Source organism: Sorex araneus, chromosome 3, assembly GCF_027595985.1.
Source record: "Sorex araneus isolate mSorAra2 chromosome 3, mSorAra2.pri, whole genome shotgun sequence".
Classification (NCBI taxonomy): domain Eukaryota; kingdom Metazoa; phylum Chordata; class Mammalia; order Eulipotyphla; family Soricidae; genus Sorex; species Sorex araneus.
Genome location: NC_073304.1, coordinates 173,231,621 through 173,255,591, shown reverse-complemented (window position 1 = coordinate 173,255,591; position 23,971 = coordinate 173,231,621). Strand labels below are relative to the sequence as shown.

The window sequence follows — 23,971 nt, the reverse complement described above, 5'->3', positions numbered from 1 at the left end:
CGACTATATGGTGGTGGTACAGGCTTAAGGAGACCTACGCAGGCCCCAGGCCCTCAGCGGAAGGAGGAGGTCCACGGTGAGCAAGGGCCGTCAAGAGGGATAAGGCAAGTTCAAGGGCAGAAGAGTCCTGATCTCAGCCTCCCTCCTCTCTACCTTAAGCTCCTAGGGAGAAACAGGGCAACCTGTGGGTGCTGTAGAGTGTCTGACTGTGTCACCCTGTGCTTTATGGGGAAAGGCTGCTCCTGTCCCCAGGCCCACCGGAGGCAAGTTAGAGAAAGAACAAGCTCCTTCTACCCACCCGCAGAGGCCGGAAACTGTGAGGACTAACCGAAGAGCACTGAAGGTCAAGAGAGCAGTTGAATCTAAAAGGCTCAGGCCCCTCTGCGTGGCCGGCCGGTGAATGCCACTCTCAGGAGGAAGACTGACACAGGTGGTGAGGTCATTTCCGCGACCTTTGCCTGACCGGAACACAACACACGGCGCCGTCTGCGTCCCCACTCTAAGCATCTCGGGAAACCCTTCAGGCCAAAGGGCACCATCAGAGACCAGTAGACCATTTTCCCGCCATCCCTTTGCTTCTGCGGGATCCCGCAGTCATTTGATCATGTCCCAAGACCCTCTGAGAAGCCGAGGAAGTTAAACCGGGTCTGGCAGAGTCATAGGACCGTGCAAATGACCACAGGTTCTCGGCGAGATGGATCCACAGGGGCGGGCGCCAGTGTCCTTTCTCAGATGATTCATTCTGGTTGCAGGTGGAGTGCAGACATTCTGGGACAGTCCCTCCTGCCTCACGGCCTGGCCGTCTCACCTCTGTCTGGCAGCAACGGCAATGCCAGCCCTCAACACCCCCCCCCCCCACCATTACCGTCAACTTCGAAGGTCAAAGAGGAAAGCAAATATACACCCTCAAATTTAAGTGGGACGTATAAAATGAAAAAGCAGGCGACATTTTGTGTTTATCCACTCAACTATAACAAAAAGCAATCCAAGACACCAAGAGAGAGAGAGGAAAAAGAAACCAACCACTGAGGTCTGTATTTCCGGTCAAGACCCAAACTGAGGCAGAAGGAGCTTTGGGTTCAGCTGGTTTCCAACGTGCAGGAGGGCCAGGAAGATGGCTCAATAGGCTGAGCACACGCTTTGCCTGAGGGGGCCTAGGGTTCAATTCCCAGCACCGTGGGTCTGACATAAAAAAAAAAAAACCAAACGGTAAAGTAAAATAAAACCTGGAGAAATGGGATCTCAAAGCAAATCTTGTAACTTCCTGGCCAGGTGACCGCTCCTTCACCCACGCCCCCACGGCAGTGTTTGGGGACCTGAGAGGACCCGGAGCTCCCCAGGACCACGGTGTCTCATCCATCTGACTATCTGCAGGTCATCTGGCCTGGTCTGAGTTTGAGCTCTGCTTCTGGTCAAGAGCCAAGAAAGGTCTCCATTTGGCTCTGGTCCAGCTTCATAAACATTCAAACAACTGAGCACTGCCCTAGTTTCTTTCGTTCTGCACGACATATGGGATGATACCCTCAGAGCAATCGAAGAGTAATAGGAACATTATGGAAAATGTCGACTATAGTTAAGAACTGCAGTGGGCAGCCCCCTGGTTCATTTCCCCCCACCCCACCACATCTGACCATCTGAGCACTTCTGGGGCTGACCCCTGAGCACAGAGCCAGGAATAGTTCCTGAGTACCACCAGGTGTAATCCGAGCTCTCTCCCAAAATGGATGGCTGAAATCCTTTGGAGGGTAGGATGAGAATTACATTATCTAATTTTATGTCATTTTCCCCAGAAGACTCAATACAGACTCCTCACTAACACTGTCTATATAACTTCACATGGGAACTTTAAAAACCTGGGATCATACATAAAATTGTGATGATACCTCAGAACACATACTGTTGGCTGAATAAACAACATTTTAGTTTGGTTTATTCTTGGGGGAAAGGAAGGGCAGAAGTGGCAGCTGGGACTTCTTGGGCCTCCAGTTCTATTCCTGAGCACGTCCCCACACCCAGGCCCACACTCCGCATCCTGAAGCCACACGTGCAGGTGACGCCTGGATACAGACATCCATATACACCCTCCTCTTTACTGGCCTGTGTGCACCCCAGCCAGTCCCCTGGGTTTTCTACGCGAAACTGTTGATGGAGGGCATAGTCGATCTACAACACACAGGCCTCTCCTCGTGTTAGAATTTTGGATGATGGCTCCTATTTCCAGGCGGGTCACAGAGGAGGGGACCCAGGGAGGGAAGGGAAGGGCAGGGCCCAGTGGAAAACAACTACCGGAGCCACAGCCACGTCCTGTGGATGGTTCGTGAGGTCTCCTGCCCCCTCCCACATCTCCAACCTCACACACCTCCCATACCTCACACGTCTCCATGTCTCACGTAACTCCCACACCCCCCACACCTTATACCCCCCACACACCTCCCTCACTTTACATCTCACACACTTGAGATACCTCACAAACCCCACGCTTCACACACACTTCCCACATTGACACACCTCACACTCCACACACATACCACACCTCCCACACTTTACATATCTCACACACTTCATACACATCACACACCTCCCACTTCACACATACTTCCCACACCTCACACACTTCACACTCCGTACACACTTTCCACACCTCACACTTCACACATACTTCCCATACCTCACACATCTCATACTCCACACACTTCCCACACCTCACACACTTTATACACCACGCTTCACATACCTCATACACTTCATACCTCACGTGCATACCATACCATACTTCACACTCAACACACTTCCCACACCTCCCACACTTCACATCTTACACACCTCCCACACTGCCTCATACACTTCACACTCCACACACACTTCCCACACCTCTCACGCTTTACATACTTCACACACTTCATACCCCTCCCACACTTCACCCTCCACACATACTTCCCACACCTCACACTTTACATGTGTCATCTACTTCATATACCTCCCATAACTCACACTCCACACACTTCTCACACCTCCCACAGCCCCACATCTCACACACTTAACATGTTCTACAGACCTCAAACATTTGTATGCCTCACCCACCTCATACCCTGACACACTTCCCCTATCTCCCGCACCTCCCACACTTCACATATCTCACACTTGACACCCCACACGCATCTTCCACATCTCACCTCACACACCCCCCATAGCCCCCACACCTCACATACTCCACACTTCAATGCCTCCCACATCTCCCACCTTGCCAGACCCTCACCCACTTCACACACCCCTCACACCTCCTACATTCCCACACCTCACACACCTCCAACCTCCCACATGGGTGAACCTAACAGCAGTGGGTGGGAGCTCAGGATGACTGGTATTGGGGTGCTGGGCCAGCCGCCAGCTGTGGGCAGCTGCACACACCACACACAGCTCCCAGCGTTGGGCCTCCTTACTAGCTCATGTGTCCCCCCGACCATACTCACCCGCTCCCCAGCCTTTGCTGTGTCACCCCAGCTCCCTGAGGCATGAGCCCTTCCTTCCCTCGGCCAGAGCTGCCAAGGCAGCTACTCAGAAACTCCAGTGTAAGAGCGTCAACGGGGGGCATGGAATGTTCTGGACAGCGGGGAGCCTCGGTGGTAGAACTCAACAGCCCATGTGAATTGCAGCACAAAGTTCCTGAGGAGGGCCGGCTGTGCCCGGGCCCGCCGCCCTGGCCCGCAGGTGTGGCGGGAGAGGACGCGGGTGCCGTGGGAGCCGAGCTGTCATTTCAGATTCCGTCCTGGTCGCGGAGCCCCGGGGCCGGCCGGGCTGGCTTGGCAGCAGGCAGACCTGTTCCGTGGCAGGCCCCGCCACCTTCCTGCCACACACGCAGCCGGGGCCCAGCTCTGGTGTGTGAGGATCTGGGCTGTCACCTGCCAGGTGGGGGTGGGTGGGGGGAGGGCACTCTGCCCGGAAGCCACTGGGAGCAGAGCGGCAGGCCCAGAAACGCTTTCCCTCCGCACTGAACCCGTGTTCTCAGCGACGGCCATCTCCTGTTGGCTCCGTCTCTGAGGTGCAACGCCTTATGCCCCGTGATCATCTCACACCGCACCGCGCCCGCCCTACGCCTCAGCCATCACGACAGAAGCAGAAGTGGACGGTTGGTCCGAATGGTCAAATGAGAGCCAACACGAGGTGGGGCTGGTGGAGGCCGGGACGTGCCCTGGGCTCCTCTGCCACCCTCGGACACTAGCCAGAGGGCGTAAGACTTTGGTCTAAATTCCCTCTGAGTCTCTGGGTTCCGGGCCCTTCTGTACTGGGGGACTGACCCTTTACCTTTTCTTACAGAGGAGTTTGTACACAGGGAGATGACAAACCAGGCACCCTAGGGCCCTGCACCGATCCCCAGAACTGCCAGCAAGAAAAGAAAAGAACAAAAGGTGTTGGCAGGGTCAGGGGCTTGGAAAGTGTTACTGGAATATTCCTGGGACAACAACAGGCTGTGATTCCTGGCCGGTGATTGGGAAAAGCGCCCGATCGTTTGAGTGCAAACATTTTAAGTGCTCCCGGGTGCCATTTGGCACTCGGACAACCACCTCCACCATCCCCCCAAACGCTCATCTTCAAAGTCGGGGGGCTAATTCCATGACGGGGTGCTGACATTCTCCCCCTAAAGAGCTGGACTCTCTTCCTCTGCAATCAACAACTCTCCCTCCAGCTGACCCAGCAAGAGCCGCCTAGGCCCCCGTGGCCCCGTCTTTGGGTGAAAAACAATACCATAAACCACCCTGTTATTTGAACAGCCAGAGCAGGGCTGGCAGGAGGAAGCCCCGCCCACGCAGTGGAGAACTGACAGCCCCTGTTGCAACTGATGTGAAAACAAGATAAGCAGAAACATCTGTCAACAGCCCTGGCCTCTGTGGATTCTACAGCGACGGGAAGCCAGGCCAGTCACCTGCACGGCTGCCCGGACTCAAAAGGGAGCGCAACCCAGATGACGGGATCCAGGCACTGCGCCTGAGCTGGCCGTTAGCTGCAGCACGTGTAGCTCCGTGGTGGAGCACGTGCCTTGCATGTAGAGGGTTCAGGGTTCAACCCCTAGTGCCACCAAAAATAGAATAAAAGAGGGTTGGGGGGGAGGGGTCACACCCGGCAATGCTCAGGGGTGACTTCTAGTTCTGCACTCAGGAATTACTCCTGGCAGTCCTCAAGGGGTAAAATCAGGGACATGGGATGCCAGGGATCGAACCCAGATTGGCCGTGTGCAAGGCAAAACGCCCTCCCCACTGTACTATCTATCACTCCAGCCCCTAAAGAGGTACTGAGTAGTGGAACTGCAAAAAGCATGAAGGTCCTGCCTCAGAGCGGAGGAATCTAAAGCCTCTGGAAGCCAGGCTAGGAACCGCGAGCTCAGTGTGTTTCTGTTCTGATCTCGCCCCATCCCCCAGCTGACACTCTGCGTAGCTCTGAATGACGCATTTGAACCCTCCCTTTGGCTTGACGGGGACCTGGGCATCCATGCACGAACAGAAGTGCTGCAAAGCGGTTCCATTCTGAGGGGTGGATTGGGGTGAATGAGGGTCCAAGCGATGCATCCCAGGCTCACAGCAGACCCTCAGGCATGGCTCAGGAGCTGCAGACACTTTAGGAACATCGGGACAGAAGAAACATTGTAAGGAACTGGAGAAAGCACTTAGCGCCTCAGAGTGACGGACAAGGTTGGCTCCACCGCCAAAGCATCCTCTCCGGGGGAGGAACAGAGCGACTGCCAGGGATCCAGGACAGAGCCGGGGAGGGGTGTTCACAGGCCCCAAGCAGGCAGTGCAAGAGCTTCCGGCTCCCTGGAGGCACCATCAGCTGAGTGATGGCGAGAGTGAGCGGAACAGAAGGGAGACGGGCAAGTGTTTGATGTTTAAGGCACCCACTGGCGAATCGAGCAAATGCTAAATTCCGGGCTCTATTCTGGGAGGTGGGACCTGCAAACCCACCCAACACACTTCCCACTGGCACTCAGGGCCCTGGCGGCCAAGCCTCCTGTGTGTCTTTGACTGTGGGGCTTTTCCTGCCTTGCTTGGCACACAGGTTTCTAGAACTCTCGGATTCAGCCGCCTTAAACTCTGGTTTTTGTGTCCTCTCCGCCCCCACCACCAGCTTGGCCTCTAGGGTATAATTACTCAATATTTTCTGTGGGAGGAAAGGAATGTCTGGTTGGAAATTATTTTCTAATTCGTATTTCTTGACTCATATCAATTGCCAAAGTACCTGGAGTCCAGGTCAACCGAAACAGAAGCATGTTAAATTGATCGCTGACCTATGAAGGTGCTTACTACCCGCCACCCTCCCTCTTCTTTAATTACCCCACAACGCCAGGGGTCAGGTGCGCACATTCATGCCAATTTGCAGATGAGGAAATCTGGGCTTAGGGAGGTGCAGTCTGGTCAGCGGAAAAGCCAGAAGAAGGAGCCAGACCTGAGAAGTCCTGAGGTCAGATAGACACTCTGGCTGTCCTTCTGCACCTTGTGTGACCCTATGGTCCTCCTCCATGATCAGAAGCCCAATTTTGGGTGGGGGGCGGCTCCGACTGGGCCCTCTGATTGCATGCAGGAGCCCCCAGACAGACCCAAAGTGGAAAGCCCATCACTTAGCATCTGGGTCATCTGGGTGACGGGGTATCTTCCTGTAAGGGGCGAACGGTGACTTCGACACAGATGAACTCAATGAAACACGCTCTTAGGGCCAGGGAGTGTGGCTAAGGACAGCTCATGCCTGGCATGTGTAAGTGCCCAGGGTTCCAGCTCTGGCACTGCCAACATCTAAAACAAACAAAATGCCCCATTTCTAAAAAAAAACAATAGCGGCCAGCCCGGGGCTTGATCCCCAGCATCACATATGGCCTCGCGAGCCCTGCCAGGAGCGATCCTTGAGCACAGAGCCAGGGGATGGCCTGAGCACTACTTCGTGTGACCCAAAAGAGCAATAATAATAAAAATATTTAAAAAATTGTCTTAAGGTTTTAAAGCTGAAGGGAGTCCAGCTGTGCCCCAGAGGGAGGAAAACCTGTCTTGGACCATTTTTTTCTCAGTGCTGACATCGCTCCTGGGTTCTGAACTGCAAGACAACTAGCTGCCTTGGATAACAAAGACCAGCTTCTTGTCCCCAACCAGGGAGAGAGGGAACGTGGACTTGGGTGCAGACACTGAAATCCTAAAAGCAGTGGTTTTACCCTACAAAAACCTACTAGCTTCGAACATACGCCCCAGGTGGAGGAGGGGAGAGCAGCCAGTCACTCTGGAAAAGCTCCGTCCCCTGCCGGATAAGGTGCAGAGAACCCATCTCAGCCAGAAGACACAGCCGTGGGGATTGGCCGTTCCACGGCCACACTCGGGGGGGACCCAGGCTCCGCTCTGGGAAGAGAGGCTGGCCTGTCTGGGGAACAAGGGAACTGCAACCTCTCACGCCAGCTCCCTTTTTGTTTGCTGGAAATAACCTTTGTCTAGGGAGAAAAACCCCAGATTAGGGAGGGATCCCCAAGGCTCTGCCATGCACTTAGCGTTCTAGGACCTGGAACCTGTTACTGAATGTCCAAACGTTTAGGTTTTCAGCGCATGGGGCTTTGCACTCTCAGAAGTCAGTGACCTGGACCCAGACAACACCGTCTCCTCTCATCTCCGAAGGCCCTAGGAGACAGAACATCAGGCCGAGTGACATCAGGCCTGCCCCGTCTAAGGGCACCACACTCTCGGCAAATGCTTGCCCGTAGCTATGACAACTCTGTGTGGCCCCAGCCTTATCATTAAGGCACACAACTGTATTTTTGTTGTTGTTTGTTTTGCTTTTTGGGTCACACCTGGTGATGCACAGGTTTGATCCTGGCTCTGCACTCAGGAATTACTCCTGGCAGTGCTTGGGGGACCATATAGGATGCTGCGGATCGAACCCAGGTTGGCTGCGTGCAAGGCATAACCTACCCGCTGTGCTATCACTCCAGTCCTTAGGCACACAACTGTACAATGAAAAGACAAAGATGAGTTTTGGAACCCGAGGGGGCTCGGTCCTCGGCAGCCCTGTTGTGTGCTTGAGTGGGTCACAGAGGGAATCAGTGGAACTGGGAACCCAGAAGGTTTTGGACGGGGATGCACAGGTCAGCGGTTCTCTGTCAGCCACAGTCCCATCTGCGGGTTGACGGCCCCATAACCGGCTGGCTTGAGCAATAGCTCATCTGAAAGGCCTCTGCGCTTCCGCTTTTCACCTGACCTGCTTCCCCCTGGCCTGCAGTGAAGCCATACACCACTCCACAGTCTTGGGAACACAATTCCACATCTTAACTTCGAATGCAAGAAACAGACCCGTCAGAGAGTAGGCCGACCATCAAGCACCTGTTTGCAGGGCACACCGGGCCCCTGGCACGAGGCTGCGTCTGTCCTGGGCTGGATGCTTAATAGACCCCCCCCCTTGGGAACTTTTTGAAGGGGGGATTATGATCTCCCCTCCATGAAAGAGCCAAGCAAGGCTTTTCCTCTCCCGCTGCTATTGGGGAGACCGAAACATGTGTGTGAGAAATGTTCATCACCGCCAAATGACCCAGATTTCAAAAAATAGGCAACTGATGAAAATGTATGTTCCTCTAATAGCATATTGGAAACGCACAGGAAGATCACACAGAGGCCAAGTCCATGTCTCCTGACATCACAGCAAGGTGGACGAAGATGGAGCTGGGCGTCCAAGGGGCTCCATCCTGCAGGCAGATGCATCCAGCTGGTAGGATGAGGGTGGCTGTGGGATGCTGGAGATGCGGGCCCCCCTCCCACATGCCTACCTGGCCTTGCACCTCGCCGCTTTCCTGTTCAGGGGAAGCAGAGAGGGTTGGCGGCTAACCTCGTGTTTATCTGAGAGCAGAGAGTGCGAGGCCTTCAGTGTGCAGCCTGGCCGATCACCTCCGAGGTGTGGGCCTTTAGAGGGGCCTTTGCATTTTAGATATACAGTGTTTATCCCTCCAGCCTGAATCTTCTCCTAACACCTAGTTCCAGGGTGTCCCTGGGCTGGACTGTGCAGGCAGCCCCAGCCTGCCTGGAGACGCCAGTGGGGGAGAGCTACCCCCTGGCCTGGTTTCCGAGTGACGCCTCTACGGAAAATGCTCTGGCTGGGCAGAGTTTCTGGAACCCACTGCAAGAGAAAGATGCTCCTCAACCTTCCCGGTGGGAAATGAAAGCTCAAAAAAGGCCGATTGGGGGGCGCCTGGGGTCGGCTGGGGTTCACTGCTGTGCCCAAAAGTGGCTCCCGTGGACCCCTTGGTGCCTGGACATTCCCCCATCATGGGGGACCCTCACTGCCCTCTACTGCCGACGACAGGAGTGGGGTGGGGGGCGGCGGCCGCGGGTCAGAGGCGGGTCAGAGCAGGCAGACAGAGGCTCCACTGTACCAGCCGCAGTTAAGGACTGAAGAAATCAAAACCACCACAATAAATTATTTAAAGAAAAGCAATTTGCCGGGGCCTCAGCGTGAGTCCACAGGCCCTGAGGAGAGTGTGCCCTGGGCTGTCCACCCGCCCAGGGCTGCCCTCCTGGCTTGGGTCTCGGCAGCTGAGTCACAGCCGGTGGCTTTTTGGACAGTTGGGAGAGAGGGAGAGGAGAGATGGGCCTGCTCTGCCTGACAGCTGGGCCACCCCGGGTGGCAGTGATGAGTCAGCCGTGCTGCTGCTGCTGCTGCCACCGCACTCAGAGCACAGGCTCTGGAGCCTTTGCAGGGCCCGGAGGCGGCCCGGAGGTTGCCCGGAGGGAAGGCTGGTGTGGCGGCACCGGGGATGTCTCAGTGCCCCTCCTGAGAGTGCTCAGCAACCTCCCAGGCCCCCTCCCAGACTCTTTGGGGCAGCGCGAGGTCCCCTAGTTCTGCAGGGATCGAGCTAGCAAAAGGGAAGAGCACCGTGTGCATGTGTGTGCATACAAGCACCGGATGTGTGTGCTGCATGAACATAAGCATGTGACGCACGTATCAGGATGTGTGCATGCACATGTGAGCCTATGCACTGTGTATGCATGAGTGTTATGTGAGAGTATGTGAAAATATGTATGAGCCTGTGGGCATGTGTACGTATGTGCATGCTCATACATGAGCACTGCACGTGAGCGCAGACACACGTGTACTGCACAGGTATAAGTATGTGTGAGCAGGTGAGTGCTGTCAGTATTTCTAAGGATGTGTGCACACGCACAGGTGAACATGTGTATGTGTGTGAGCATGTGTATGAATGTGTGCACAGGTGACATGCCACCCAGGAAGCTGCTGTGACTGTGTCTCTCTCCCCCTCGGGGCCTCTCCTCCTGCTGCTGGTGGCTGGGTCCAGGTGTCAGCTATCATTTCGTTTTCCCAAGAAAGCCCACAGGCTGGAAGGTTATTGATGGAAGGCAGGGGACAGGTCTCCTAAAGACTGGGGTCCAGCAAACGACAGCTCCCGGCTCTGTACAAGCGCCAAGGGAAGAAAGTCTTTATGCTTTGTTTAGTTTCATGTGGTATTAAAAAAGAAAAAGAAAAAAGGAAGGAAGGAAGGAAGGAAGGAAGGAAGGAAGGAAGGAAGGAAGGAAGGAAGGAAGGAAGGAAGGAAGGAAGGAAGGAAAATTCTTGTGGCAGGTGAAAATAACAGAAAATTCAAACCACAGGGTCCAGGGACAAACTCCCTAGAACCAGACCGCCTCACTTGCTCAGACATCTTCCATCTGCTTTTGCAAAAGCAAAAGTTAAGCAGTTGCCACGGCGACCGTGGAGAGGCCAGAACCTAAAATATTTATTCTTGGGTTTGTTCCAGAGCTCGCTGACCACTGGCTCTGGCTCAGTGTGCCCCCAACGCTAATGCAGCCTGGACGGCCCGGGGAACGCTCGAGGAAACGGAGCTGCTCATTTCGTTGGTCTGGGATGGGGCTGTGCATCTCGCGGGGGCTCTTGGCCGCAGCTGCAGCCGCTGAGCTGGAGACCACAGCACGGGCTTGGGCAAGTCTGGCCTCTCGGGACCGTCCGTCCACACCATCACCTTCCTTGCTCAGGCCCTGTGGCACCTCAGCAGTCATCAAAAGGAACTGGACTCCACTGGGGGCCAAACCCATCCTTCCTGCTCCAGTCATATGTGTGCCCAGAACACACGCCCTCGGCACCCCCCTCCGGCCCCCACACGCTACACACACTCGCCTCTTTGCCTAAAACATCGCCTCCATCCCACACGTCCGCCACACGCCCAAGGGTCCAACTTTTTGCCTTTTGCACCCCACCGGAGGCCAAATAAGTCGCCCAGGACCACCCAGCACTCGAAGAGCTGAGACGCCAGCCCCTTCCCTGAGCTCAGGGAGGAGGGCGAGGGCCCACGGCACAGGGAGCGGCACCTGGGCCTGACCAGAAGACGGGCCGCCAGGGGAGGTGAGAGGAGCCCGGGAGAGGCCGGCCGTAGGCGCGTCACCTGTCCCTCTGTCTTCTGTGGCCTGTTTCTTCATTCGTCACCTGGACCCGGAGGAATGTGGGCCAGCCAGCCGGGCCTCGGCAGAGACCACAAAAACAGGGTGGGCAGCGTGACCCTCAGTCAGCCCAGCCACTGAGAGGGCCGGGCAGGACGGAGGCAGCAGGATTGGGAAGAGTGTGGACGGGACATTCATGGTGTGGCCAAGCGCCCACCTGTCCGGACAGCATATCAGCCCGCTTCTGCCCCCAGAGGGCTGAACTCACAGGCCACGACTGTGGCCTCACTGGGGACCCCTCCCAGGCTCAGGCTGCAGCTCCATCCCCCCACCCCAGCCTGAGGGAACTGGGAGACAGGGAGGAAGTCAGGCTCGGAGGCAGCGAGGGGGTCACTGCATGCTCCCATAGGCTGCGTGTCCCCAGAGAGGCACGGGATCTCTCTCCCCTGTCCCACCCTGCCACCCCCAGGGAGGAGCCCGGCCAGGCTGCTCCTCCTCGCAGCCTTGCCCTGCTGGATCGTGATCCAGGCCTTCAGCTTCCAGAACAGTGAGGAGACAGTGGCGACTGCCTGGGCTGTGTAGCCCTCAGGGCAGTGACCGTGGCAATCAGCTGCAGGTCGAGCCCCTTCAGCCCTCGGCCCAAGGAAGGCGGGGATGAGTCCAACCAGGACCCAGGGGTGACAAAATTAATGCGACATTAACGAAGAAAATGATTCTAGGGGGCTGGAGCGATAGCACAGTGATAGGGCGTTTGCCTTGCACGCGGCCGACCCGGGTTCGATTCCCAGCATCCCATAGGGTCCCCTGAGCACGGCCAGGGGTAATTCCTGAGTGCAGAGCCAGGAGTGACCCCTGAGCTTCACTGGGTATGACCCAAAAAGCAAAGCAAAGAAAATGATCCTAGCACCAGGAAAAGTAGAAAGATGCACGTGCCAATGGTCCGTGGGCATGCGTTCTGGTGGGCAGGGACACAGGTAGGGGGGCTCTCCAGGGGAATGACGTTACATGGCAGGGGGGACACCGAGGGGTGGGGGAGGTGTGGGGACACAAAGGCTTCCAGATGCCAGCGGATGGCGGGGGCAAGAATGGGGCCAGGAAATGACACCGTTTTTTTTTTTTTTTTTCTTGAGGCCTCCAGCTTCTTTCCTTCTGCTACTAACTCAACTTTACTCAGGGCCAGCCTCATATCGTTTTGGCGGGGGCTGGTTCCGAGACCAGACCCGCAAGCCTGGGGGTGGTGTGCGTATTCCAGTTCTACTGCTCACTAGCTGCATGACCTTGGGCAAATAAAAAAAAATTTATCGTCTCGGGGCATACGCAGCCTGGGCCCATGTACTGCTTGTACCCATACAACCGAGCACAGGTGTCACTGGCATCTCCCCTCTTGAGATGTTTGTGTCCTGGGGTTTTCTCCGTCCTTGGAGAAGACCAGGTTCTCCCTTGAACGCGTTACTCTCTCTTTTTTTCTCCCTCCTTCCCCCTTTTCAAAACCACCAGATAAAATCTGCTTTTACCGAAAGAAATAAAAACACTCATTGACTGTTTTCTCATCTGTCAAATGGGTGCAATAATCATTCCTGTCTCAAGAGAATTGTTATGAGACATACACAAAACGATGGATATGTCTGAAGTGTCTGTCAAGTAGGGTGTGGAGTACCACAGCATGGGGTAAAGCCTAGCTGGGGAGATTTGCTGCCCGGGATGGCAACGATGGGAATGAAGAAGGTGAGGGGCAAAGACATGAGGAAATCAGTAACAGGAAGGGCAAATGAGAAGATAACGGGCGCTGGTTGTACAAGAAAGCAGAACAAAAGAGAAGAGCGTATCTAGGCACTGCCCGGGTGGAAAGAACCCAACCTCCTCCCCCACAACCATCCTGATCCCCAGAACCTATGAGTATGTTCCTTTCCAGGTCAAGAGAGACGCTGTTTGCAGATACGATAGCGCTAAGGACCTTCCTTGTGCTGGAGGCAGGCCCTTATCATGGAGAAACTGAGGCAGAGAGTTAGGAAAGGGGAGCTGGAGAGCGACATTCTCAGGATGGGCAGAAGGCCAACCAGCCATGGGACACGGGGGAGCTCTGGAGAGCCAGAGGCCAGCAGACAGCGGCTCCCCACCCCCGCCCCTCCACACACACCTCCCAGCACTGGGCACTACATTGCCTGGACCTGAGCAACGATGCCCGCTGAGCTTCCGACCTCCAACCTTCACAGCCACATGGCATGTGCTGATTCTGGCCACGGAACTGTTACAGCGTGTTCGGGCGTGCAGAGGGAACTAGGAGGCATGCCTCTGGCCACGTGCTGGATTTCACAAAACCTCTCGTATTTCATAAAAGCAACTTGCTCACTTATGATGACTCATGTCCCAGCATCTCCAAGGAGATGAAGTGGAAACGGGAGCTTCCTGGGGGAAGTGTCCGTTGGGACAGAACTGCCTCTCGGCCGGTTCCTCCGTGGCTGGCTCTCGTGGGATCGGCACCCGTCTGGGGCACGCCCCGATGACCCCCAGACGCCCCCCGCCCCGCCCTCGCCAGACCACCAGCTCACAGACCGCCCCCACGGGCCTCCAAGGCGCCAGGCCCCGGTATCGCCAGGCCCGGGCGGCTGAGTGACAGTGTCGCCCGTTGTGATTCGCATCACTCTTACGAGCTGGCCTCCTTTAGATCCATCCAGCCCCGAGAAATGGCGTGTTGAAAACCACATCCTCTGAAAGCCACAGATCCAGAATCTGAAACCCCCTGTCTCCTCCCCACGGCAGAGCACAGCCCCTGTGTGGGCGGGAGGGACCACGACACTGGGGCGGCCTTAACACCGACCTGCTCCTCCCCCAGGCACGACACCCCCACACACCCCCATTCTCAGGGGCGACCACTCCAGCCAGGGGCCCTCTGCCAGGAGACCTCGATTCTCCACCAGCACTGAGAAGGAAGCAGGATGAGTCTCGTCCAGACGCCGAGCGGTCTGTGCCAGTCCCCAAGTACAGTTCACACACAACCCCCCCCCCCCCGCGCCCCGTGCACAGGATCCACTTCTCAGAGCCCCGATCTGGGCTGGGGGGCAGCTCAGAGCATGAGCCTGAGGCTCCCGTCGACCCAGAGGCGCAGCTCTGCTCACGTGGCGGAGAAGGTGAGGGACGAGCCAGGTTCCGCGAGCAAGTCTTCTTCTAGCTCTGCGTTTCCGAGGTTCTAGCTCTGCAGGGTTCCCTCCCCACTCTATGCCGAACTACTTGATTTCAACAGGGCAAGCGGCAGGATGCTAAAACTCCGTCCTGCCTTGGTCCAGAGGCTCACAAATGCATCTCAGAACAGAGATGCTTTACTGCAGAGATGTCTCCGGACCCTCATTACTCAAAACTTTAGGATTCCAGGAGCATGCGGCCGCTTTCATCTCATGCGACTCATAACAAAGCAATCCAAAGTAAATTATCTAGCATCTGCCTGTGGGGCAGGCTTGAGTGGTGGTGGGGAAATTTGAAATAATGGTGGTGGGATGGTTATGGGATTGATGGTCCAATATTGAACAGAATCAATTTATTGTGAACTACTTTATGAAAAATAAAATAAAATAAAAATCTGTCCTGCCTCGTGCCTGACTCTCAAAGCAGAGGAGCGTGATGACGACGGTGTACGGGGTATCAGGGACTTGGCAGGGGATGAATCACCACCGCCCTCTCCCCCCCAGGGGGGTCACGTCTGTGACAGCGGAAGACCTACAGGTGCCTGAACTAACTGCGAGCTTCAGCTCTGACACACCCTTACCCCACAGGACACTATCTGATGTCAGATCCTTTGGCAAGCAGGGCCGGGCAGAGCTATCACTCCCTAGATCACCAACGTTTCAAATACAGTCAAGGCCTTCCACTTACTCCTTTCTTCCTGTTCCTTCCGAGGCACCATAAGCCCCCCCCCCATCCATTCCCCTCCGCACCCACACTGGTCTCGGGGTCACTGTGGAAGTGACATATTCCAGTGTACAAGCCCCCCATGACACCTAGAAACCTGGGGAGAACCTTCTCTCGGGAACAGAGAAGTCCCTGCGTGACCCTCCAGGCCTTGTGGACGGAGCATGGACAGAGGAAGAGAGGGAGGGCCAGGCTGGGAGTTCTGTGTGCCTCAAGTGCGGCCTGGGGACGGGCGACCCTAGCCTGACACACAGCCCCTGCCTCCGGCACTGACTGGCACGCAGTGACAAGCAGAGAGGATCTGTGGAATCGGGAGAAACGAGGGAAGGCGGATCTAGCCAGGGTGCGGGGGACCTTGGCAGTTTCCGGGGAGGATGAAGCTTGGCAGTTGCAGCCCTCAGCGGAAGCTGCAGTCAAAACAGCATCAGGGGTCCAGGTCCCCAGCAGTCCCCCGGGTTGGGGAGTCAAAGAGGATTTACCAGAAGCCTCGGAGAGCTCTGGAATTCCCCTCTGGGGAACCGTCACATTCACGATTCTACCCACTTTGAAAATGCAAAGGAGAAAAACTCAGTAGGCTGGAATTGATCGCAGGAAGCCTTGATCCCAGTTTCCTTGTGGGCCATCTGTCCCGTCCAGCCACCCCTTCGCCTTGGGCCCTCCCCACCTGTTGACCTCCCCAGCTTCTTCCCGGCGGGGGGGCTGGGTCTCTCCCCTTTCCTCCACGTGGCCCCCACATCCATCCCCAAGTCTCTCGCTCTAGCTGGAACCCTCTTCCGAGCTCCAGAACTCGACGCCTGTACCACTTGGGAGCCCCTAAAACATCTCATGGACCAAACTCATCACCCCTTCCTCCCGGCCCCCTCCTCAGTTAGCACTGTCCGCATCCCTCAAGCCTTTCGGGTTGGAGATCCTGGCCCACCCATCTTCTTCCCGACTCCAGTTGTAACTCAGCTCATAAATCCCATCGAGGGCTCCTCCTGACTCCCCCGCCGGACGCCCAACTGAAGGGGCTTCCATACCTGGTTCTCTGCCCCCCACCAGCTCCCTGCTGTCCGTCAGCCCCGGGCATGAGCTGGCCCCTGCTATCACCTCCCACACCTCCTCCCCTGCAGCTCTTCCCTTCCCTCTCCTGGTCTACAAAGCCTCTGGTCACCAGTGAAGACCAGCCCCCTGGCCTCTGCTAAGTCCAGCCCTCCAGAGGCACCATCCTTTCTCCCATGGTCCTAGAGGATTTTCCCAAACCTCTTCTATGGCACTAATGAGCATCAATAATGCTACTAATATAACTGTTCGTGTGTCCATCACACTTATGATTTATGTCTTTCCTTTTTTTTTTGCAGTGGTGGCGGGGAGTAGTTTGGGGCCACACCTAGCAGTGTTCAGGGACCAATCTCGGCTCCATACTTGGTGGTTTCTCCTGGTGGTGCTGGAGGGGACCAGGTGGTGCCAGGGATGGAACCCAGTCCACCACGCTCTCTCACCAGCCCTACATCTTTTCTTCTTGAGGAAGGCTGCAGGGCGATCTTTACTTCCCTGCCAGGCTCCTGGCAGGATGGGGCCCCTCGGGAAATGCCCAGTGGAAGAAGGAATACACTCGTGTCCACTCCAAAGTGAGGTCCAGCTCTGGGCTCTGCTGCTCCTCTCAGTGGCCAGAATCTTCTCCTTTATCTCAGGGCTGAGAGTAATAGGGTGTTTAGTTAGGGTGGGGGCGGGGGCGGGGGCTGGCATGAGAAGCGGGGTTGATGAACGGGAATGGTTCGAGGACCTCAAGCCGGAATGGCCAAGTTGCCTCTCTGACATCATCTGAATGCACGGCTGCAACCAAACATCACCTGAACGTCTGATCTCCCCTTGAGGAGAGGATTCACTTCAGGGGCGCTGTCTGCACAGGACTTCCTTCCCGTCCTCTCACACAGATACCGCCTCTAACTCATGCAGAACACTCACCAAGTTGTATCAGAGTTTCCATCTTGCACACGGCGTAGTTGGTCCCCCGAGGGTGGAGATATAATCTAATTATCACTGCGCTCCTAACTCCCATTATAAACTAGCGGAGTTGCCCAGAAAGAACTGGGGAAGGGTTTATACATTGTCTACAACTGGCGTCACCCAAAGGCAGCATTTTCCTTATCATGTTCTTCAAAGACCGGAGTTTTCAACCCAGGTTAGGGGAGGCCCTCAAATCAAGGTGGTTGCCCATGGAAGACCGAGACCCTGACTTCACAGAGGGATGCAGGGGTGGCCCTGCTGGCTTCAAAAGATGGCGTTTCCTAAGGCTTCAGGAGGAAGAAAGAGGAGGAGAGAGAGGAAGAGGGGAGGGGAGAGAGCCAGGGAGAGAAACGAAGCCAAGAAAGCGAAATGTCTGCGGACCGAGGGAACTTTCCAGCACAGGTAAAACCTGCTGAAGTCAAAAAAGGAGACTGCACAGGAGAAACGTTTGAGAACGGCTGACAGAACAAAACAGCAGACACCAACAAGCTCAGAATTCCAGCAGCACGAGTGCTCACGCGTGTGTGCGTGTGCATGTGTGTGTGTATGTGAGGGGGGGAAGAGGGAGAGGGAGAGAGAATATGTACATCAGTATGTCTGTTTATACTGGCAATATGAACACATACATGATGTGTATACATTGGACGTACATGTGTGTGTGAGGGGGGTGGAGATAAATGAATCTGAATCATTCACAAAAGCAGGTTTCTCTGCTTCTCTTCCCAAGAACAGAGCATAAACACTGAGACTGGAGAGACAGCACTGTGGCAAGGGCGCTGGCCTTACAGGCGGCTGACCCGGGTTCAACCCCCAGCATCCCATAGGGGCCCCCATGCATTTTCAGAAATGATTCCTGAACTTCCCTGGGTGTGGTCCAAAACAAACAAAAGCCCCAAAAATGAAGTTGTAAACATTTAGAAAGCAAAAGCACTGTGGATGCTCCTAAATGGGACAGAGCCACCTGACCCACACAGCCGCTTTATCACACGGCCTGATCAGGTGAGGGACAACTGAGCCATCGCTGCGCCTCGGTGCTAGGGCCTCCCTGGAAATTTCCATATGGGGCGGGTCCTTCAGGGCTTGTCCCTCCCCTTAGCCCCTCCCCACCCACAGCCCTGTCTGCGGCAGGAGCCAGGGGTCCTGAATTCTTATTACAATAAAGTTTATGATTCCCCAGGAATGGTTACCTCAACAGCTGGGGGGGGAGGGCTGCCAACAGGGGAGTTGGGCCCAATTAGGGTCCCAGCCGTGCTCCAGGCAGGAAGATCCTCTCCTAAATCAGCCCTGTGCTTGCAGCGTGTAAGAAGGTGATCAGTGGTCCCTTCTCTATCCCAAAGGGACCTCTAGGACAATGATGGTTGGAAGAGATGGCTCTGGATGGCAGATGCATGCTGGAAGCGGCTAGAAGACCAAACACAATGGCCTCTCAGTGTCTGTACTGCAAACCACAATGCCCAAAGTAGACAGAAAGAGAGAAAGAAGAAAAGTGCCTGCCCTAGAGATAGGCTGGGGTTGGGGAGTGGCAGGAGGGAAAGAGGGGACGTTGGTGATGGGAAATGAACACTGGTGGAGGGATGGGTGTTGGAACACCATAGGACTGAAACCCGATCATGAACAGCTTTGTAACTAACTGTGTAATTCATAGTGATGCAATAAAAAAAAAATTGAAAAAAAAAAAAGGTGATCAGGTTCCCAGCGGAAAATGATACTCATCCCGGTGGCCCTTCGTCTCCCACACTGTGAAGCCTCCACTGTTTCTTCCCTTTATTTACTCTCCAGAAAACCAACGGTCACAAAGAGTTTTCTCTCACGGCAGTAGAGAGGTATCGGACAATAAAGCACTGGGAGAACAATGCGAGAAAAGCCAAGTATTCCAGGATGGAAATTCATTCAGGAAGCAGGGAGAGCATCTTGGTGCCAAGGGCACTTGTACCTACCACCCCGAGTCACCAGGAACGACAGGGGTCTTAGAAGTGAGTGGCTTCAACTCCCCCCCCCCCCCCACCCCGCACACACACACCCTTCATGCTTGGGAACAACAGGACCGGGGAGAGGAAAGCATGAGTGTAAATGCCCTGTGAGGAGAGGCCAGGGCCAGGGAGAGAGAGCAGGGCTGAAGCAGGAATGAGGCGAGGCAGGCAACAGACAGGGCAGGGAAGACTTGGGATAGGTATTATACAGGACAGGTAGTGATGGGACAGGTTATTTCACAAGACAGGTGCAATAAAGGGGCAGGTATTATATGGGGCATGTAAGTATTGCAAAGGACAGGTATTAATGGGGTGGATATTACAAAGGACAGGTGTCATGAGGGGCAAGTATTATCAAAGAGCAGATACTCTAAAGCACAACGACTCCATGGGACAGGTACTATAGCGGGAGATACGATAAAGGGCAAGTATGACCCGAGACAGGTACTACACTCCTGTATGTTCACACTCAGGGGCGATTAGGGGCAGATACTAGAAAGAACAGGTATCACGCGGGACAGGGCATTCAGGCCACATGACGGAAACTGAAGAAGGGGCTGGAGGAAAGCCGTAAGCAGGCTCTGCTGTGGTCAGGAGCATCTGAGCCTGCCCGGGATGGCCTGGCCAGCCCCTTTCTCAGGCCTCAGAAATACTGCAGGGCCTCTTGCTGCTGACAAAGTTCTGGCCACAGGTGGCCCCCACAAAAGCACCAAGACAAAGCGGAAGGCCAGGGTGTGTCTCGGGGCGGACGCCTCGTATTCAATTTGTTCAGTTGGCCCGAAGCTACGCCAGAGATAAGCACCTCGCCCCAGAAACCACAGGCCAGCCGAGAGACCTGAGGGCGGCGGCCGGAGCCAAGGCCTCCGCAGAGCTTTGGCCTGTTTCTGCACCATCCCCCGGCCTCGCTCCTGGCCCAGAACCATCTCCAGGGGGGCCCCTGCACGCACACATTCTCCCTCCCCCATCCCACCGACCTCCCGCCAGTCTTGATGAAGGTGGACCCTTAGGTTTTGAACTTTGGGGCCAGGAAGGAGCTTGTGAGTATGCAAAGAAAACAGTGCATGGGGGCCGCAGGGATCGGGGTGGGAGGGGAATTAGCCCTTTTGAGTTTCTGCAAATGTTCTACCTGCTGTCTCCCTACTAGCCCCTTATTCCAGCTCCCAACACACCGACTCAAGCCATAAACATCCTGTAGAAGGTACAGCTTCTCAGTCTGTCACGTGGCAGGCCCGGCCACACCCAGCAGGTCTCCGCTGCACTCCAGTTCACAGAACAGGAGGGGAAAATGGAGCACTGTTCCAGAAGCAGCGAGCCGAAAAGAAGACCCTCAACTCACCTCCCAGGCCCAGGCCACCCAGCACAGCTGTCAGTCACTGACAAACAGCAGCATCACCCCATCCCTAGGGCAGGTGGGGAGCCCCAGGGCACAGCCATCTGTCAGTGGCTGGGCAGGGCATGGCCGGGCTGGGAGCGCTCCCGGGCCCAGCCAAGGCTTTTCCTAGCGCCTTAACAGACCGAGGTCAGCGCAGGGCAGAAACCAGAGCTCCAGCCGCTGTCCTTCCTGCACAGTCCTCCCACCGCCATCCCAGAAGCCATCACTGCCCCCACCTGCTCCAAATCTCCCTCCAGCCTTAAGGCCAAAGAGGGCGACATCCCAGGCCCAAGGCGTGGACAAGCCTCCCTTCCTCTAACCTGCCCGGCCCCACCCAGGGGAAGGCTGGTGGCCTCGGCCTCTCTGGGGTGAGGGAGAGGAGTGGAAGCCAGACAGGGACCAGATCAGAGACGGCCAGCAGCTCGACTGACCAGAGACGGAGGGAGCCAGAGGAGGAAAGCCCCGGGCTGCCGGGTCAGAACCAGCCATGCTGGGAACCGTGATGGTGCTCGGCCCAAATCTGGCCAGGCCCCGCGCTCTGGAACCCGCCAAGGGTACCAGCTGGCGGAAAAGGTTCTGCCGCTGTGCATACTCTGAATGCAGGCACAGATGTGTCCTACCCAGACCCTTGGGGACCTGCTGGGCCCCTGGAGGCCAGCTCAGGTGTGTCCTTCCCCGGAGACAGGCCGAGGGAGCATGACCCCGAAAAGACAGCCGGGGGTTAGGGAGACACTACCTCTGGGCATCTGCTCAGGAGACAGGAGGCAAGGAACAGAGCTCTCCTAAGGAACCCAGGCCTGCCCACCCCTGGACTTCAGCCCAGGGACGCCGATATGACCCCTGGCCCCAGAATTAAGAGAGAACAAACAGAAACAAGGAACCAGAGCAGCATCTCGCGACTGCGAACGGGACACATAGCGTCGCTCCCAGCGTTTTACCCACAGAGCCCCCCACTCCCGGAGCCTGGGCGCGATGTCCAGGGAGCACACCCACTGTCCAGGGTTTGAGTCTCAGAGGCCCAACTTCCTGTACTGACTGACCCTCCCCCCCTCCGCAACCAGCCATAGCCCCTTTCCAATCCTCTCTCCAGCTGGGTCAAAGGGGCCCGGCCTTTCTCACTGGCTGAAGGATGGGACCCTCCGTGGAAGCAAAGTGCTGCGGACAGTACAGACAGGAAGTGCACAATGTGTGTGTGGGGGGGGCGGGGTTGAGGGGGTGCTCAAGTGGGAAGCAGAGTTTGTCGCCACCTGCACAAGGACACCTGCTCTAGGTGAAAAGTAGTCCCTTTGGAGCTGGTTGGAGTTCTCCTTTGGTTCAGCATCTCCTGCCTGAAAAAGCAACTGTGGTCCCCATGCTGAATACGGACTCAGAAGAGGCAGGAGCGGGGCAAGGTGCTAAACCTGCAGGCTGGCCCCTGGACCTCTAGCCACGCGCTGAGTCTGCAAGCCCCTCTGTGCGCCCAAGCAAGGGTCATGGGACGAACGACCAGGAAGCTGGGGGTGGGGGCCGGGGGCACCTCCTCCCTGGAACGGGCCCCAGCGGGGACAAAAACACCAGCCAGCCCCTCTCCAGGGCCCCCAAGGCCACTCCGCCGGGTCCCCGCCGCGGTGGGCAGATTCTGTGTGTGCGAGTTTCCAGGCTGGTGAGGAAAGAACACAGTGGGATGGGGGGGAGGGGACAGGACACACGATCTTCTTCTTCGGACGGACGGAAAAAAGGGGGCGGAAACCCCCCCTGGGGAAGGCGGCTCTTCCTGCTCAAGTTTGCCCAACTCTCAAGCTCAGGTGCTGCGGGGAGCAGCGCCCCCCGCGGGGCCCGGGCCTCTCGGCCCAGGACCCCTGCCCGGGGGAAGCGGCCGCGGGATCATCGCAGACGCCGCCCGCCCGCCTCCTCCGGGCAGGAAGCGCTTCTCCTTCTCCTTCCCTCGTCCCCAGCAGCGCGCGCGCGGCGACACCCCCGCGCCGCCTCCTCGGAGCGCGCGAGCGACACCCCGGATCCCCCGGACACCCCGGATCCCCCGGACACCCCGAAGATTCCCCCCCACCCGGGCCGGGCCGTGCGCGGGGCCCCGAACCCCCCTCCCCTCCACCCTGCAGCCGGGAACGGGCCCCGGAGACCTCGGGACGGGGGTGTGGGTGGTGGTGGGGGACACGGCGGGGAGCCGGGGACGCGCGCCCCCGCCCGCAGCGCGCCGCCCCCGCGCCCTGCCCGCCCGGTGGGCACCCAGGGGGGCACCCAGGGGGGCGCCGCCGCAGCCGCCGCGGGCCCGGCGAGCCGGAGCGAAGCCGAGGGCGCGGCGGGCGGGGGGTCCACTTACGCGCGGGCTCGGGGGAAGCCCATGGACAGCAGCACGTCCAGCGCCGAGCCGTGCCGGAGGGTGCCGGGGCGCTGCTGGCGGGCCCGCCGCGGGGTCACTCTGCTGTACAGCTCCTCGCGCGCGGCCATGGCCAGGGGTGCGGGCGCGGCCGGGCTCAGCGCGCTGCCATGGCCCGCCGGGAGGGGAGGCCGCGCTCCGAGCTGCCCCCGCCGGCCGGGCTCGGGCGCTCCGGGGACGGGCAATGAGTAATTTTTGAATGGATCAAAAAGGAAAAGGCAGCCCGGGGGCCGGCCCGGCCGCGCCCGCCCCGCGCCGCCCCGCCCCTCTCTTAAAGCGGCCGGGCGCGCCGGGGAGGCGGGGAGGAGGCTTCTGGAACCCGGACGCGTCCCGAGCGAGCCGCGCTCTGTCTGGCTCGGAGGGCCCGCGGGGGGGTCTCCGGGTCCCGGATTGCGAGTGTAAGGGAGCCCTAGAGGGGAGTGCATGATCGGGGGGTGCCACCAGGCCATCCCCCACCCCATAACCCTCCAGGAAAGAGTCAGAGCCGTAGCACAGCAGGGAGGGCATTTGCCCTGCACGCAGCTGCCCCAGGTTTCATCACCGGCATCCCATACAGTCCCCTCCACCCCACCCCCAGCACCACCAGGAGTCATTCCTGAGTGGAGTAATCCCTGAGCACCGCTGGGTGTGACCCCCAAAAAGAGGGTGGGGGGAACACAACATCCAGAGGCTTACTCAGAGGCTATAGGGGTAGGGACCCCTCCCCTGGTTCTCCAGAGGGCCCTGGAGGGCCAAGCTGGCACCTTAAGTTTTCAGGCTGTTGAGAAAGGAGAGAAGGAAGAGAGGAGAGCCTTTGGAGCCTTCTGAGTCTAGGTGCTAAGTCGCAAAGGGGTCCTCTCCCTCCGAGCTGTGCTCAGCTACTCTGCCTCAGAGAAGGGGAACTGGACCTCACTGGACCTGCACCTGTTTTCACTAGAAAACAGAGCCATTGTCAGCTCCAGGGGGGCGTGGGTGAAGTGGG

At 57.1% G+C, this 23,971-nt stretch overlaps 1 protein-coding gene across 1 annotated transcript in view; it reads right to left on the bottom strand.

Annotated features, from left to right (window-relative positions):
• The window catches only part of UBASH3B (ubiquitin associated and SH3 domain containing B), a 93,528-nt gene extending 70,261 nt beyond the window's left edge, over positions 1-23,267 (bottom strand). Inside the window, exon 1 of the mRNA XM_055131613.1 lies at positions 22,954-23,267. Coding sequence (XP_054987588.1) covers positions 22,954-23,081 — 128 coding nt within the window. The 5' untranslated portion in view covers positions 23,082-23,267. The remainder of the gene's footprint in view (positions 1-22,953) is intronic.
• Between the last annotated feature and the right edge of the window lie 704 nt (positions 23,268-23,971).